This window comes from Daktulosphaira vitifoliae, unplaced genomic scaffold (assembly GCF_025091365.1).
Source record: "Daktulosphaira vitifoliae isolate Bord-2020 unplaced genomic scaffold, ASM2509136v1 Scaffold_5, whole genome shotgun sequence".
Taxonomy (NCBI): domain Eukaryota; kingdom Metazoa; phylum Arthropoda; class Insecta; order Hemiptera; family Phylloxeridae; genus Daktulosphaira; species Daktulosphaira vitifoliae.
In genome coordinates this window covers 16,663,612-16,683,111 of record NW_026099576.1, presented here as the reverse complement: position 1 = coordinate 16,683,111, position 19,500 = coordinate 16,663,612, and the positions used below count along the sequence as shown (strand labels likewise).

At 28.4% G+C, this 19,500-nt stretch overlaps 1 protein-coding gene across 3 annotated transcripts; it reads left to right on the top strand.

Moving 5' to 3' along the window:
- The first annotated feature begins 20 nt into the window (after window positions 1-20).
- On the top strand, window positions 21-6,814 carry LOC126907844 (protein phosphatase 1 regulatory subunit 3B-like). 3 transcript variants are annotated; one of them, XM_050689476.1, is made up of 5 exons: window positions 21-383; window positions 1,001-1,257; window positions 3,317-3,725; window positions 4,093-4,790; window positions 5,507-6,814. In XM_050689476.1, coding segments are annotated over exons 2-5 (1,155 nt in total). In that variant the 5' UTR covers window positions 21-383; window positions 1,001-1,210; the 3' UTR covers window positions 5,508-6,814. The 3 variants fall into 3 exon arrangements, with proteins under 3 accessions (XP_050545433.1, XP_050545432.1, XP_050545434.1); XM_050689475.1 differs by having other exon boundaries at window positions 4,093-4,824; XM_050689477.1 differs by lacking the exon at window positions 1,001-1,257 and having other exon boundaries at window positions 23-383; window positions 4,093-4,824.
- The last annotated feature ends 12,686 nt before the right edge of the window (window positions 6,815-19,500 follow it).

The following is a 19,500-nucleotide window of genomic DNA, read 5'->3' as shown; positions in this document are numbered from 1 at the left end:
CTTACCGAGCTAAGCCAGCCGGTCAGTCGTTAACAGTACTAGTTCAGTCGGTGTACACACGGGAAGAAGGTTGTAAGTCTATTGATATTGACTTCTGAGCCATCCGCGGTATGGTTCGTCTAATGCTTTGTGGCCTAGCGGTTTGATTCGTACGGCTCTCACAGAAGACCTACGTCTCTACCACATCAATAAATACATAACAATTTTTAAGTTACCAGTTTTTATTTTTTAATATTATTGTCGTTAAATTGAATTTTTAACGTTTTTTATTGTTGAAAATAAACATTTTTTATTTCTTGTTGTAACTTGTGTGTAAACTTTAAAACGTCCAAACTGTGGTGCGATACTTCGAGTTACAATCCGGCCGAACTACCCGTACAACAGTAAGTAACAATTTCAAATAATTGTTTTTATTGTTTATATCTAACTGATCAGAATTAATTGCACATAGCGAGTTTACACGACTCTCAGGAAATTCCCTGTAAATATACTTGTCGGGCTGATTATTTCAGTAAAGGGAAATAAATTTTAATAATAGAATAATAATAATCATAAGCTGATAAGTGTAAGACCGTAAACAATAGTTTTTATCAGCTGTGAAATTACTAACATAAAAAAAATCTAATCTTTGTCGAGCTTTGTTTTTGTTATTTAAGTAGGCGGTTCTTGGCCGAAAATATTTCACGATATAAATTAATTGGCCATCATCCAAGTTTATTTTTGGGTCGTCGTCTCTTCGTTCTATTTGAAGGACTGACCGCGAAGACGATTGCACGTAGGTGTTACATTCACGTCATTTTGGTATAAATGTGCAGATATTTTACGGGGTCGGAGAGACGGAATAAAAGAGACGAATTAAACAATGACTTATTTTATGGTAACCTAAGGTGTTACTTAAAAAAGGGCAAAAATTAGAGGAAATGTTTGGTGAACTCTATGCTTTCATTTTGGTGTTTGTACAAAATTGTTCTTTTAAACGTTCGAGGTCGGTTTTCAACAGGTCACCGGTTAAGTGTTGTTATTCAATGGTAGAATAGAAGCAATGGACACGTACCACCGGAAAAACATGATGCGTGTCCAGTACTCGGCTCTAGGTTCTGGACTCGATGGTCCTCCGCCTCTGTGAGGATTCACGGACACAGACGTGGTTGGGCATTTCGTTCTGATTTAGCATCAGGAAAAATATTGAAATAATAATACTTATACATCTATGATTTACACTTTCTTGTTTTACGTAAGAAGCATCAACTTTGCCTGGTAACCATTAATCTCTATTATTTGTATAATCGGAATCTATCTTGCATGACAAATACTACCTAGTATATTGCATGTGCTAAACGAAATTTTAGAATTATTATGAGCATGCTGATTCTGCAAATACACACAATAGTCTTTTGTTGGGTCCAATTGCGGTTATCTTTTTTCTTGGCAACTTCTTTGGTTAATTCGGTTGCGTTATTGAATTTTAAGAATTAATGTTTATGAAAACGCTGGCTTTATCACTGCAGATAAGAACCAATGAAAAATATTTTTATAATTTCATCAATAATTTACAATAGTATTATATTATTTATAATATTTAATATATATATATATATATATATATATCGTGACCTAATTTTATAAATAAATCTACAGTCAGTCAAGTAAATATTTGGACATGGTCTAGAAAAAATAATTTGCATCCTGAATTACATCGTCTTACAGGCCTAATGAGTATAGTTTAATCAAACGTTCAAACCTTTTTTTAACGGTGTTGACCATACTCAAAGGACGATGGCAATACAAAAAGTTAATTATTTTTTCTAGACTATGTCCGGATATTTACTTGACTCGCGGTATCATATATCAGAAAACTTAATTCAGTGAGTAAAATTAATAGTGTTAATTGATAATTTTGAAATTGTTCAAGAAAACTTTATTTGTAACTATATAATGGTATGGTATTTAATGGTAAATTTTTCATAAACGCCTTTATCAATTTATTATTTCGGTAAATCCACTTTAGGCTGATATGTTTTTTATACACTATTATATTTCTTTTAATGTAATTAAATTGCATTTTCGAAAAAACGTAAAGTTAACACTTTTATTTATTGACCCCTTCAAATAATATTATGTTTACAAATAAAATGTAATTTATTTAATTTAACTGTCAGTATAATAATAACTATTTTTTTCAATTTGTTTGTGTAAATAATTTAAAAAACGTACACCTATGATATGAAAATTATAGCAAAGAAAATAACAAAGAGCCAAGTTCATAATATTGTTATTTGAACTTTTAATCTTATGAGAAAACGTGACAGACAGTTAAAGGTGACCTTTTTGTACAAATTGTCACTAACACTTTCTTATCGAGTAATCAAATAAAATCCATAGTTAATATAACATAAATAAAAATTTAATTTATTCTAAAATAATAAATCATACAAGGTCATGTTGCTCATAAAAATGTTAATACTCTTTTTCCTTAAATTAATTAATTTTTACTTTTTTACGTGCTTATAGCAAAACTGATAATTTTGGCGCAACCTTTGAACGATACTTTAAGAATAGAGATAATGAAGAATAGTTTATATATATATATATATACATCTTTAAATTACCTTTTATTGATCGAGAAGAAACACTTTTTCAACCTGTATATTTTTTAAAAATAGCTTTTTAATGAGCTTCAAATAAAATAATTTGACATTAACTAATTTTTGTTAAAGCAAAACTATAAAAAAAATTTTCCATAATACAATTTTTTTCTTAAACATATAACAACTCTTTTAAAAAGCAATTAGATATACTTTAAATATTCCAAATATTAACAATGACAGTTAATACCTGATAAAAATAACTATCCTAAAATAATTCTTTTTGCAATTAACCTGAAATTAGTAATTTATTAAAGGGCTGAAAGAACCGCTTGGATTCAATATTTTATCTAATATTATTATTGTAACTATTTTAATTTGCTTATCATTTTTTTAAACAAACAAATTTAATAATACATATTATGCATTATAAAATAAAAATGTTATATTTCTCCTTAATAGTCTATGTTTCTGTCAGGGGCTGTGGATTATTGAACGATAACATCAATATAATGCACTACTTATACACGTGGGGTTTTATAACAAACACAAACTATTTCAGTAATTATTAAATAATTATTTAAAATTAAGGGTTTAAATTTTCAAATTCTTTATTATATCCACACCCTTTACTGTATTTGTGCGCAGGTTATAATAAAAGAAAAAAAAATTATGCTCTTTTTTATGGATTATCAACTAACGTTTTTGCTGCAATTATTTTGTTCGCCTAGGTACCAAAGTCCGTGTCAAACACCTACATCAAGGACGACAACGACAAATATGTTGGCTGATTGTTGTGACGTTATGGTGGCTCACAGCCCACCATTATTCACACCTCACTCTTCACAATCCGAACTTTCTGTACTATACCAGAATTTAAGACTGGTTATGACACAAAAGCAACAGCAGTCACCCCTGTCTATGCGTCGATTGAATCGTCCCTCAAACTTATCCAACACTGAAGACAGAGCGGGATCACCGAATAAGCCAAGACGCCCGTGTTTGGTCACTAGATCGGACTCGGATGGAAGCATAGGATCATCTTCAGGGTCATCATCTGACGAAAATGAACCAACCAGCCCGACTAAAAGTAAAAAGAAAGTCGTTTTTGCTGATGATCGAGGACTTTCTTTAACTCAAGTAATGTATTGTTACCGAAGTCATAGTTTTTAAGGGATTAGGAGAGAGGGTTATCCATTCTGAAATGAAAGATATGTCTACACTGTTGTGTAGTCCTATGACAAAGTTTCACAAATTTTGGACCCTTAAAATATCTCAAATAAAATGCATATAAATCCGGGCTCTAATTTTGATATTTAGGTATCACTTGTTAATTTAATGTTTTAAATGACCCCTAAAAATTACGATAAGACTACGTTATAGCAATTGAATTAGCCAAGTAAAATGATAAGTGATTCATTTTTACTGTTACCCAACGGTGTAACAGACACGGTTTTCAGTAAATCAGTCAAGCACCGCGTGTCTCAATATGTGCATATTTTTTTAGGTAAGATTAATGAACGAGCCATCGAACCAACCTCCAAAACTGATGGGCATTGCCCCGTACTTGAACCAGTCACCAAGTGTTTTGCAGTCAACAGCTAACAATCCCAAACAATCTGATCAATGGCAACTTCGATTTCCTCAACCAGCATCCAGTTATTTAGATTTCCGTAAAAGACTAGATGAAAGCGGTGTGTCATTAGAAAATGTAATAGTAAAATCGCAAGATCGTCGAATAGTCGGCACTGTGAAGGTACGCAACTTATCTTATGACAAAGAGGTGTTTGTACGGTGTACGCATGACAAATGGGCAACGTTTGAAGACACGCTGTGCACATACGTCCAGAACAACACAATATCATCAAATAGTACGGCGGGTTCAGCGCAAAATGTTACGGCCATTTATGATACGTTCTCATTTCGTTTGACGTTGCCGGGTAACGCTACATCTATGGAGTTTGCTGTATGCTACAAGGGCGGTGACTTTGAATATTGGGATAATAATGATGGAGCCAACTACTGTCTAATCAACAATAATCAAGTTTCACAAACCACGAGCCCCAGTCCTATGCTTTCCCCGTCGCCTACTTTAATCGAATTCGAACAGAAGTCGCCTGTTCCATTTTTTGGAGACCAATCAAGACAGAATTCATGGAGCAGTATATGGCGGGAACAAAAAAGTGATACATATACTACATATTGGTGAGAGAACGTCACTTGAATAAATGGCTAAAATGTAAGCACTATCAATGGTATAGAAAATGAAAAATATTTGTTTTAAATTGAAATTATCATGTTCGTTAAGTGTCACGTTTCTAAATGGTTTAACTACGATGTCAAACATTTTTTGTTCATTTATCAGCAAAATCGAACTTTTTTAATGAATTTATTTGATTTTTTACGTTAAATGTCAATACAACTCTGAGAATGTAAATAATTTACTTAAATCTTTTAATGTAGTTATCATGTGCAACACTTGAGATAAAATAATTTTACACTCTTAAGGTTAAATGGTCAAAAATAATTGCATCGCATCCGCTAGCTGTATAATTTTGAGCCAATTTATGTAATCAGCTTAGTTTGTATGAGTGCCAAAAACAATGTTTACTTGTAAAATTGTCAAAAATGTTGGTAATAGTATCCGTTTATGACGTAATAAATGCAAATGTTAGTAATATTCATTGTTTTATTCGCATCTTACATTGAATATTTCAAGAGACGTGTGTTTTTTATTGTGCAAACATGTGCACTTACTAATGAAAATAATAAAAAAACATTTTTATAATTAAAACTTTCAATACATATTATTACTAGTGCTTTACACAACTAGCGAATAAAATTTTAATAATAAATCTTTTTACATTTTTCCTAAGCTATAAACTTTTAATTTTGCCTTAAATTTTTTTTTTTTTTTTTAGAAGAAGACTCATATTTTTTAAAGAAAAGTGTAAAAATACATCTGAGAGATTGTCGTCTGGATTATCGATAGCTACCATTTATTTTAGTCGACGTGCATGACCGCGTGTGAATGTCGCAACCATCGTTTTAGCTAATTGTTCACAAAATATTCAATCGAAATCAAGTTTACGTTTGTTTATATAAAAGCTTTGAATTTTTATAAGTATTTATTGTAAATTAGTTTTAACACGAATAGAAATTATATACGCCATCATTTTTTAAAAATTAATTATTTCATTAAACTGACAATCATTTTTTATCCTATAAACAACATTTATTAGAATAGTAGATTTAGATAAAAGTGTTTAATAAAATAATATATGTTGGGGATATATCCACTTTGTTTTTGTCAATAATCCCTGTATTATGTTTATTATTCAAAATAATTTATCATTACATATTTGTATATTTTATTAATGTTTTATGATTTTTAAATTTGTTGAATTATATCTTTTTTTTTTTTAATCATAAGTGATAATGCGTAAATTAAAGACTAGATGGCCATCTTGTAAGACTGATCTACTATATTTTTACCAGTAGTTACTCCCGCGAATCACTGTCCCTCGAAAGTACGTATAATGTATTTGGAATTTTTTACTTTTTGTTTTCTCTTACTATTATTATTATCTTTATTATTGTTATTTTAATTTTAATTAAGTACACTCGGTAAATTTGTATACACTTACTACCCGAAGTCTTCTTAACAACTGTAATACTTTAAGATGGCCATACAATTTCGATTATACCTATTAAATCTGCAAGAAAAATGTTTTTTTATAGCCATCGGAAAACTATTGTTTAACAATGTAACTCCGGTAACATTTTTATTTTTACTTTGTTATCATGTTTTGTTGAAAAAATATTTATTATGTATTTCAAAATCTATTAAAATGAACGTGAATTGTGCTAAAAATGAATATATGCATTGATATCATCTTATAGTTTACATATAATTCATCAAAATTAGCCATTTATTTTATATTGATATAAACATGTATAGAAAAATCATTTTATCTAGTCACTAATGTAATATAAAAATAAACTTTCTGCTTTATAAGCATTACAATTTTAATCATGAACATTTCTATTTCGACTACCTACCAAACCTATTTTTTGAAAACAATATTATTGCCTTTAAAAATTTATTTTTATAAATTATTTTGGATAAAATTAGGTAATAGACACGTGGTAGTGTTTAGTCGTGACCAAATGTAATACGCAAAACTTGTGTTCTAGATTTATATAAAATGTTTTTTAAGTAGTATAAATTGTATACACATTCTTTGATTCCGTGTATAACATTACATACTATTCGTATTATTATTTAATATTATCTATTTTATCCTTATCTATATTTTATAAAGTATCTATCGCAAACGTAACTAATCAAAAATAGATTTAGTTCAACTACCATTTAATTTATATATTACTTAATATTATTGTATATATTGTTGAAATTAAATAATAAAATATATGTTATACTATTTCAAATTTTCATCTGTGTTTAATTTTTGTAATAAATTTCCTATATGCTTCCTTTATTGAATACAAACGCTATTTTAATTACTTGAATCGTTATCAAAAATGAACCATAAGCCAATGATGTAGTCGACTAGAAGTACAACAACTGGTTAATTATAATTTTATTACAATTTCATTTGGTTTTGACAACATCATAATTACTTATAATGAAAATATTTTTGAAGTCTATAGACTTATAATATTGCGCATGATATAATTATCTATGTAAAAGGTATAATTATTCTATAGATACGATTAGGTCATAAGTGTTTAATGATCAATTCAAAAAATCTATCGATGAAATTTCTCTAATGGAATTTTATTTGTTCGTTGATGTCTGATGATCAGTATAAATTTTTGTATTTAATTATTTATGTTGATATCATACTAATTGATACATAACATTTGTTAACAAAGTTTTCTTTTTAATTTGGTAGTTTTTCATTTAGTTATTATAATATCCAAATAAATACAAAATATATTAATATTCAAGTTATGTAACTTTACTGTTTTTTTAATCAAAATTTGAATCGATTCTTTATTTGTGATTAAATGGTTGCTTAAATTCATGCCATTCTTTAACTCTATTAAAAAGTTAAATTTAGTCTAATCTGAAAATCTTGATCGTTAAGTCATATATCAAAAGCTTAATAATTTGCAAACCTAATTGTTGAAATATAGTTTTAATAATATGTCATTTAATTTTAATCATAATTTCTATGATCAAAAATACTGAATAAGTATGACTTATATCGATTTAAAATTAAACATACTTATAATATTAATATTTTTATTTTTTTCTAGCAACCAATTATATTATAATAATTTTTCGATTGAAATAAATTTCATTATTTTTTTAAAAGATATTATTAATAAACAATATATTTATATTAAATATCATTATTAATTTGAAATATAAACAGAATCAAAACTTCTTTCGTATTTTAATTAAGTTAAAATTAAAAGCTCTATTATTTCTTAGAATTAATTACCTAATTAATTAAATAAAATTTATAAAATATATATTTAAATCTGAAGAGCTTCAAAAGAATAACATTGCAATCTTGACAGACTTTATATTACATCCACCTACATTATGTGATCGTCATAATTTTAATTTTAACTAGAACTCTTACAGTAGTTTATAAGTCACTCAGTTAAAAGTTAAAATAAGATGTTTACATAAACATGTTTTTACTTTAGAATAACACTTACCTGTTAAAGCTTTCGAAACTCAAATCTATTTTGTTTGATTATTTTTTTTAGACTGACATAAATTTTATCTGTCAAATACAATTTTATTTATGGATTTAATTTTAAGTATAAATAGCGATTGAAAATATCGTCATATATGATGACGTAATTTATTAATTTTTAACATTCTTAACTCAAACAATACAGTTGTTGTAACAACTGTATTGTTAAGTTAAGAAAAGGGACAAGACCAATTATTAGTAAATGTATTTCATTTTCCTATAAAGTTCCTATACTTANTACGTAGTGTAGACCCACTCGCGTTACATTTTCTTCCAATTTAATAAAAAATATTATACTTTGAAGAATATTGGTTGTTAGAAAGATACATACCCTGTAGTCACGTATAAAATAAATGTAATTAAATATATATATATATTAAAACTACACAAATTATTTTCAGTTCTTTGTTACTAGATTGTGTCTCTTTAAAATTTACCTTTTGTGATATGTTCCCTTTTTGAACTCGACAATTTAACTATTCNGATATGTTCCCTTTTTGAACTCGATAATTTAACTATTCTACTTATTTAGACTAATTTAAAATTATTTTTCAAAATCATACAACTTAAGTGACAATATTTGATTTAATATTAACTTTGGGGGCAACTGTCTTTTAATTTCAGCGTGTCCGCTCTTATTTACCTTGGCAATATTTAAATGATTTATAGAAGAATAAACTCAACAATTTATAGTTTAATCTGTCTGTTTTTATAAGATTTTTAGTGAATTTTAGAGTATATCTAGTAAATTTTATAAAATCATTTAAATAGAATCTGATTTGAAAAGCAAAAATCAACAAATAATGAATAATAATAAACCAAAACATAATTATACATGTATTTTAATGTTAGTGCTATTATAAGCAACTATATATTAAATCTGCGTATAGTAAGCTATGGCAAATTACTGAATGCTCATTTAGAAGAATAATTTTAATATTATATTTAACACATTGTCACATACCAAAGTTTGTATCACATAACTGGATATTCCCATGTAACATTTTTATTCTAAATGTATATAAAGACATTCATTTTTAAACATGTATTTTACCTTGGCAACAATAACTGTGTATATAAACATTGAATCCAATATCATATATTGTTTAAAATTGATGACAGTTATCTATACGGCGAAAATTTAATAATGGAGTATTAATTTAATTATTTAAACTAAAAATAATAATTTCAAAAATTATCATACGTTAAAAATAATTTGATAAGGTGTGGTGTATTTTAAAACACAATATAAAATAAAATGTCGAGTTTTACACAATATTTGGAAAGTACAGAAGTATAGATTTTGGGTAAAACACTCATTTTCTATCCTTATTTTTCACTTGATAATAAGATAAAAAACTACTATATTAGCTTCGATGCGAAGCTGAGAAAGTATTAGTTTTACTATGTGTATTTTATTTTCATTTATTTATTTTTTTTTTTTTTTGTGTCTGTTACCACTTTTTCTCAGTTCTTATCGATCCAATTTCTTTCGACGATACGTCAAAAGATCTCAAATCGTATCTAGTCGAAGACTTCATCCTCAAAAATTGAAAAAATGTTCTCGTTCCCTGTAAATGGGGGAAATCTCCAAAAAAATTACAAATTTAAAAATCGCTAATTTTCGAAATTTTTTCTACTTAAAACTGCCATAACTTTTTCAATAATGATTATATCAATATAATTTTTTCTTATAGATGCATAATGTCTTTACCTATTATTTGATATATTTTTTTTAAATATTTGACCATTTACCTGCCCCCAGGGGGAAATTCAAAATGAAAACTTTTACACAAAAAATTAACTTTTTCAATTTAACTTTTTAAAGTGTTCCAAAAATACTGACACTTTTATATATACCTTAAATTAAAGCTTCTGTAATATACTTTATTATGGAAAAAAAAATTTCGGATTTTATTTTGTCTTTGCGGTAAAAATAGTTACCAAATGTTATTTTTGTGTGAAAATTCTAGATTTTATATTTTTANAAAATAGTTACCAAATGTTATTTTTGTGTGAAAATTCTCGATTTTATATTTTACATTTTTAACTTTATAATGCTATAAATGATTGAAAAGTGTATGGATTAATACAATTTCTTACGAAAAATAATATTTATATCCCTCTTTCATTCGATATACATTTTTTTTTAATAATATATTAGATATATATATGTATCTAATATATATGTATATTAGGGTGGCTCAAAAAAATCGATCTTCGAAATGTTTATGAGATACCTCATAAATGTATTATATACATTAAAATAAACATTTTATGAAAATTTGAGATTAAAAAAAAATTTTTTACAGTCGCTCAACACGTTTTAAGAAAATTGACCAAAAATACTAAAAAAAAAAAAACATAAAATGTCATTATTTATTCAATTTTTGTTCAAATTTCTTACTTAGTACATCTAAATTGTTCGTTTTTTAATACCGAATAATAATAATTAGAAAAAAAAATTGTAAGTCCAAAATTGATTGCGTAAAGTCCATAAAAAGCTTAAAAATATGGTTAAGTTCTACAAACACTTAAGTAAACCAAAAAAAATTTTTTTTAATTTTTTTTTTTTTAATTTGATTAATATTTGTGTGTATTTTAAGAGGAAAAAATTTTTTCCACTAATGTTTAAAACTACTATATTATATTTAATCGATGTTGTATTTTATTATACTTAGCTAAGAATTATTCTAGCCCCCTCATAAAAAATTCAACTAAATATCCGCCTTATATACTTTTCTATAAATAGAAAAGTATTATTCAGATTAATTTATATAGTTACAGTAAACAGTGTATTATACAATTGTAATGAAAAAAAAAATCATAAGCTAATAAGTAAATTTAACGATTGCCACTAAAATGAACTTTATTGATTATAACAGTTAAAAAAGATAAATACAATACAATTTTCTTGTTTATCATAAATATAAAACAAGAAAAAAAAGTTTTTTTAGCCTTACATCTGCAGCTATGAATCAATTCTTGACTTAGTATATTATATATATATGAATATTTAACATAATAAAGTGTGCCATCTATGTGTGTTTTAAAAAAATATACTACTTGATTTTTACATTTCCAGATGGCCAAAGTTTATATTCTTCTAAATAATTTACAGATAATATTCATATGCCGATAAAAAATGATAAATCTTACAGTATAAAAATGTTAAAAGAAAATTAATACATAAAGTTAAACACAATAGTAATTTACAATTTGCAAGATTTCTTTTGCTCAAGCACAAAAAAGTACAATATTTAATATATATTCCTCTGATATACAAATACTAGAAATATCAATGATTGTTTTTTTCTAACACTTGTAATTGTATAAAACATAATTTTTAGTAAACTAGGCACTTAATTTCTCTTATTAAATTAATTAAGTTAATTTTTTTTAAAGTTTATTTCCTGAAGTATTAGCAATATTATAACCTTCAATATTGCAATATATCTTTGTGAGACATTAAAAGAGTAATTTTTGTATATTTCTAATTATTCAAAGAACTTGTGTATTTATCCAAATAGTCTTCCCCACGAGCAAACTTATAGCAAAGAATCCAATGATCTCAAGAGGGAATTTGTAGAATTTAATGAATATATGAGTGAATACTTCGACTTTTTTTGCAGAGACACGTATGATTTGTTTTCACAATTACCATTAAATAAAAAATTAGAATAAATCATAAGATTGAATTATCAATTATTAATATTTATAATTTTATTTACACTTCAATGTATTTTAGTCTTTTGTGGTATAAATCAATGATTGTTTTTTCTAACACTTGTAATTGTAAAAAACATAATTGTTTTTAAAATAGTCATTTGATTTCTTTTATTAAATTAATTAAGTTAATAAAAAACACTTGGATATTATCTAGTTTAATATACTCCCCGATTTATCAATTATGAAATATTTATTATAATGTAGTTATAGCAAATATTACTGGGTCAAAAGTAGTAATCGTCCAGTAATTTTCTTAATTAAATCATGTGTTATTTCATAGGCTAGTTATATATGTATTATAAACAATAATATTCCTGTAACGTATTAGAGATGAATAAAAAAATACTTAATAAATAATATACTGAATAGTAATAAATATAATATTTGAATTTCACACTTTATAATTTTATTTTTGTTAAATTTTTATAGTACTTCATTGTTAAACAAAGCGACGAATTCGAATGATTTATGTTATAAATAACGTATTTTGAAATAAATTTTTTTTAAAATTTAAGTAAATAAATTGAAATATAAATAAAAAAATATCTTTATAAATCATTTATATTCCTACTTAAATAACTAAAGACAATTAAAAAATGGCATTACATTATATATAGATCTCAGTACAAGTTTTGTGTGTTAGTGTTCATTAGTTTTGATTTATAAAAATTGATACTATTCATTAAAACTTTTATATTGTTAAATATGAATTTTCTAAACTGTTTTGTATTAATCGTTATTTTAATTCAATCAGTACTGTCTAATTTTGTGTTAACCAATTTCAAAAAATGTCAAAAAATTCAACGTCTTAATGAAATACTTGCGAATGTGGACATATGGAAACAATTCGAAAATATAACAGTTATACATGGAGAACTAAGATTTCTAGTTCATGAAATATTTGATATTAACGACAATATAAATATACATCAGAATAATACACAATTTGTTGAATTGCCTGTTAAATTACTTTCGTCAACAAATGTGCACGTTAATACAAGCAATTATGAAAAAAAGGTAGAGTTAATTTTTAAATTTGTAAAATGTAAGTGTTGGGAAAAAATTAGGTTCTGTAATCGATTTTTGTCATACATAAATAGTGATTATGTAATGATCAATGATAATGAAATAAGAACAAAAAATAGAGAAATTAACTTACAAATAAGGGATTTGCTTAAAATAAAAATTAATGTTTTTAAAGAATTAGCACGTAGACTTTATTTGTATGCAATGTTTTTTAAAAATTTATTCCCTGATGGTAAAGATGAAGCAACTTCTACTGACACATTTTTTTCGAAACTATTTACAATAATATATATGCCAATACCTGAAGATGATGATATGTTTGAAAGTAATTTGAAAGAAACATTAGATAAATCATTTACAAATATTTGTAATTCTTCAAAAAATTCATGTTCTTATACAAACAGTATTATTCACTTATCTTCATATACATTTGAATACGGTCAAGCTATGTTAAATAATCCAAATTATAAGGTAAGCTTTGCAGAATATATGACATATTACTTTGACCGTTGTGTAAAAGATACTTGTGATTTTTTTACACTGTTGACATTAAATAAAGTAACTATTGATACACGATATTCAATTATCAATTTTTAATGTTTATAAAACATATATGAAACTTAAAAATGCCAAATCAAGTTTTTATAATAGTTGTTTTTTTAAGAAAAATCGAATGATTTATATTAATAAAGTACACTGTAAATTCAACACTTAAATTTGTATAATTATATTATATTCTTATTTGTTAGAAAAATATAATTATTTTATTATTATTAGTTATATAAAAAATTGTTTGGAAATATTTTTGATTATGTATATTAACCAAATACTGACAGATTTCTTGAAAAGTATAAAATTTATAGTCACACTAGATATAAACTGAAATAATAATAATTATAAATTATTTGTGCTTATCACTATATTGTCATTTCAAAATGTATATGAATATATGTATTCTATTTATAATAATAAAATATTTAGATTGTTAAATGATTTGTAAATTTTTAAACATTGAAACTAAATATTTTGTTTAGTAAATATGTGTTTCCTAGTTATTATAATAGTTATTCTTATATTGATTTTGTTTTTTCCGATATAATTTCTTATATTGTATGTTATTTGACTTACAAATATGGTTGTAATGTTTAAGATGCAAAATTATAGCAATTTTGTAAATAAAAAAGATTTATACAATATGAATTAGAAGGCCTTACTCATGCTACTAAGTGAATTGACGTTTGGGATAATGATTTCATGAATTAAAAAAAATATATAGTAATGCTTATATATATAGTTTTTATTTGTATATACATTCTAAATTTATTTTTTTAATTACTCAATAAACTAATTAAAAAATTGTATAATATATTTTTATTTTTTTAAGAGGTACTTTCTCCTAAAGAGAACCCTCTTAACAGATGGGGTGGGCTGAGTAGTGTGTGTGGGTTTGACTCCTTTAGTGCTGTTGTTAATTATGATTATTTCAAATTTCTTAGCAAATGTTGATTCGTCAATAAGACCGAAATTGTGCGTTGAGGATAAAAGTATAACTATTTTAGTAGGTTTTGGTTTATAAGATTTAAGAGTAAAGTGTTTCTGAAATCCAAATATGATACTATACGGCTTACAGTTATTTGAATAGTGCAAAAGAAAAGTCGCTAGAATTTTTTTTTAATTTTTTCGAACCGCACCAACCAAAGTAATATTTTTTTTCAATTGTCGATGGAATACTAGTATACCAGTTATCTGTAGCCTAATTTTTTAAATTCGAATTCATTAGTCGCATAACCACGTCATTTGGAAAGTTAAAAAAATTATAGGGGCTTTCTAGTGTTTTTGCACAATATACTTTTAGGTTACCCATATATATATCAATATAGCATCAACCAGTATAAATATTTTTACATCATATATTACAGATTTNAATATTTTTACATCATATACTACAGATTTATTTAATAAATATACTTCTAATGGGAATCAACCTATAAAGTTGAATAATTCCTCGTCAGTCATCACGTTTCTGATGACAAAAATTTTTTTTAAGATTTCAACAAATTATTCAAAAAGTCCTCTTTTAGAACTGATTTATCAAGTTTACGTGGATGAATACGATCATCTATATCGTCAAATCTCAACACATTGTAGTAGAAATCGAAAACGTTTATCACTCATATCAACATAAACCTTTTTTATTATATATCCAACCTGATCCCAAAGATGTTCTAGATTTTTTCGTACTGATTGGTTGACATCAATAGACCAATTAAACTCACAATTTCACTTTATGTCGTTTAATTCTCTTTCTTTCAAATTCCTCGTAATAGTTGGTAAATATATTTTTTAGTACAACGTGTATTTTTACGGTTTATCACAAAGTAATAAATAAAAATAATCTATAATCTGATTTATTTTTAGCCATTGGTTTTTATCAGCGTAAATGTATTATAATATGAGATCGTGTATACACGGTACTAGGTAGGACATTTTTTATCCATTTAGTTTTCTTATATTTTTTAAAATAAAACTTGGACCGACTATAGGTACGCATCGGACGAATCGTATGAAACGGATTTTAGAATTATTAGTATAGTAAGTTATACATATGCGTCCATTGGCCGGCAGCGGACGGATCGCACGTATCGGACCGATGGTAACGCCCACGAAATTGATCGAAAGGTTAACTTTTCCGACTGGTGCGGATGACGTCATACGGTTTCCGATCGTCGAAAATGTGAATGTCACTAAAAAAAATTCGACCGTCGCATCGTCAGTCTGATTGCTACGGATACAGTGGACGCACTACCCCAAATTGATTTGTTTCATAAAATTTGTCCGATGAGTACTTATGGACGCCTACCTTAACCCTTTAGCAGGCGCGTGGCTATTTTTAACACGCTTTTATTAGTTTCACATGTATGTTGTATGTTGTATGTTGTTTGTATGTAACTTTGTAACTCCACGCGGCACGTGTTATTATGTCTCGTATCCCGTCGTCTATGACCTTGAGACTAGACCGTCGTAGCGCATTCACCCCACCCCGCTCACCAGTCGGCGACTACACTATTTTTCTGTATAATTTTATTTTTGGTTTTCATACCCGTATACACGTGCGTGTCATGAATTATATATATATATATATATAACAAATTTTTATTTTGACTGACACAGCCCCGCGTCGCATCATTATACACGATGCCCCCCAACTCATGCCACCTTTATCAGCCGTCGCCTTATTATGAGTATTTGACTGACCAACATCTCGCGTTATACGCCGAGGTGCAAAGTCCAGCGAGTGCCGCATGCCCGACGACGTCCCGCCGCTATTGATACCGTAGTCTTCTTCACGTTGTCAAAGTGACAACGTTCACGAATCGATCCGCACTCGCGCACCGTCGACATCATCGCTGCTAACCTGTAGACGCCAGAGGATTACGCCGGACAACGCGTCGTCGATGACAGCGAAAGTGCCGCGATATTATGCGAAGATTATTTTATTATTATGTTCATCTATTAGGTTTGTTTTATTTTCCGTTGAAATAACCTGTTGTTGCTCATTAATAAACAGCCCACGGGTCTCTATCCTCAAAACCAGTGTCGACCACATTTTTATGACGTAAGTAGTGTCAACTGTTTCCCCAGTAAGGATCTTAACCGGTCTTACATTGGATCAAGGTAAGAAGACCATTTGCTGACTTGATTTTAACACGCTTATGTTTTATTAACACGCTTATATTAGTTTTTTTTAATTTTATTTTTCAAATAAACCAGCTAGGTTTCCTTCACATTCCCTCTTCAACGAGTTACTTTAATCACACAACCCGACAGCAGTGAATTCCCCACCCAGTTATAATAAATTGTCAATATATATATATATTTATAATTAAATATTAATTATATGAAACACTTATAACATTTCCCCCGCGCGCCGCCAACCCATAAAAAACAGCTATACCTCATGTATGATACATTTCCGTATTTAAGTTTCATTATATTAAATATATATATATATATATATATACTTAAATATTAGTTATATGCCACAAGTATAGAGTTTCCCCCGCGCACCGCCAACTCACAAAATACAGTTATACCTCGTGTATGACATATTTCCGTACTTAAGTTTCATTATTATATATATATATATATATATATATAATTAAATATTAGTTATATGCCACACGTATAGAGTTTCCCCCGCGCACCACCAACCCATAAAAAACAGCTATACCTCATGTATGATACATTTCCGTATTTAAGTTTCATTATATTATATATATATATACTTAATAATTAGTTATATGCCACAAGTATAGAGTTTCCCCCCCGCACCGCCAACTCACAAAATACAGTTATACCTCGTGTATGACATATTTCCGTACTTAAGTTTCATTATTATATATATATATAATTAAATATTAGTTATATGCCACACGTATAGAGTTTCCCCCGCGCACCACCAACCCATAAAAAACAGCTATACCTCATGTATGATACATTTCCGTATTTAAGTTTCATTATATTAAATATATATATACTTAATAATTAGTTATATGCCACAAGTATAGAGTTTCCCCCGCGCACCTCCAACTCACAAAATACAGTTATACCTCGTGTATGACATATTTCCGTACTTAAGTTTCATTATATTAAATATATATATAATTAAATATTAGTTATATGCCACACGTATAGTTACCCCGCGCACCGCCAACCCATAAAAAACAGCTATACCTCATGTATGATACATTACCGTATTTAAGTTTCATTATATTAAATATATATATATATATATATATATTAGTTATATGCCACAATTATAGAGTTTTCCCCGCGTACTGCTAACCCATAAATATATATACTTAAATATTAATATTTATTTATCTATTTCTATCCACGATGCCGCCGAATATGACACATGTTTACTGTGTTCCTCGCGCACTGACAACCCACAAAAAACAGCTATATCTCATGTATGATACATTACCGTATTTAAGTTTCATTATATTAAATATATATATATATATATATACTTAAATATTAGTTATATGCCACAATTATAGAGTTTTCCCCGCGCACCGCCAACCCATAAAAAACAGCTATACCTCATGTATGATACATTACCGTATTTAAGTTTCATTATATTAAATATATATATAATTAAATATTAGTTATATGCCACACGTATAGTTTCCCCCGCGTACTGCCAACTCACAAAATACAGTTATACCTCGTGTAGCGGTTTCTCAGACTATCTCTCTGCGCAGAAGAAACTAGTAAGGCATCATGACTCAGCTCCAGTCAAGGGTTAGGCAACGGCGGTCTAGTTTTACGGTTATTGCAAACTGAAAGAATGATGCACATTAAGACTTAGTAGCTTGTGTTTGTAACCAGGGCACCTCCACGTGGTGACGGTGGGCAACAGAAGTATCTGGCAAAGTTCCTGGGTTAACAACGTGTATGCCGTCATGGCAAGTACAAGTGATGAGTACTTTACGATGCAGGGATTCGGAGTCCCAGTATCGGCGTCTGGTCAGGGTGAGAAAGCAGGCTCGCAGGCGTCGTTATCATGCGACTGCAGCTCTTCAGTAGTGGGCAACTTGGCTACTGGAGAGTATAATGTTACAGGAAGTAAGTTGTCTGATAAGACAACTAAAACGTTAAAGAAAAGTAGTCAAAAGTCAGTCAAAAGAACTGCGGAACTGTCAAGCGAGGAATTAGAGAAAAAAAAAGAGAAAAGAAGGCTTTATATGAAAAATTATAGAGCCATGGAATCAAAGGAGGCCAAAGAAGCTCGTTTGCAGCAAATGCGTCAGAATATCGCTGAGATCCGAGCCTCGGAATCGGAGCAGGCCAAAGAAGTTCGTTTGCAGCAAGTGCGTCAGCACATGGCTGAGGTCCGAGCCTCGGAGTCGGAGCAAGCCAGAAAAGATCGTTTACAGCATTTGGCTGAAAGCCGAGCATTANGCTGAGATCCGAGCCTCGGAATCAGAGGAATCCAGAAAGGCTCGTTTGCAACATTTGGCTGAAAGCCGAGCCTCGGAATCGGAGCAAGCCAAAGAAGCTCGTTTGCAGAAAATGCGTCAGAATATCGCTGAGATCCGAGCCTCGGAATCAGAGGAATCCAGAAAGGCTCGTTTGCAACATTTGGCTGAAAGCCGAGCCTCGGAATCGGAGCAAGCCAAAGAAGCTCGTTTGCAGAAAATGCGTCAGAATATCGCTGAGATCCGAGCCTCGGAATCAGAGGAATCCAGAAAGGCTCGTTTGCAACATTTGGCTGAAAGCCGAGCCTCGGAATCGGACCAAGCCAGAAAGGCTCGTTTGCAGCAAATGCAGCAACAAAATGCCGAGTCTAGAAGATTAAGTAGAGCCAATATGACGGGCTTCAGGCAGACAATTAACACATTTTGTGATAAGATATG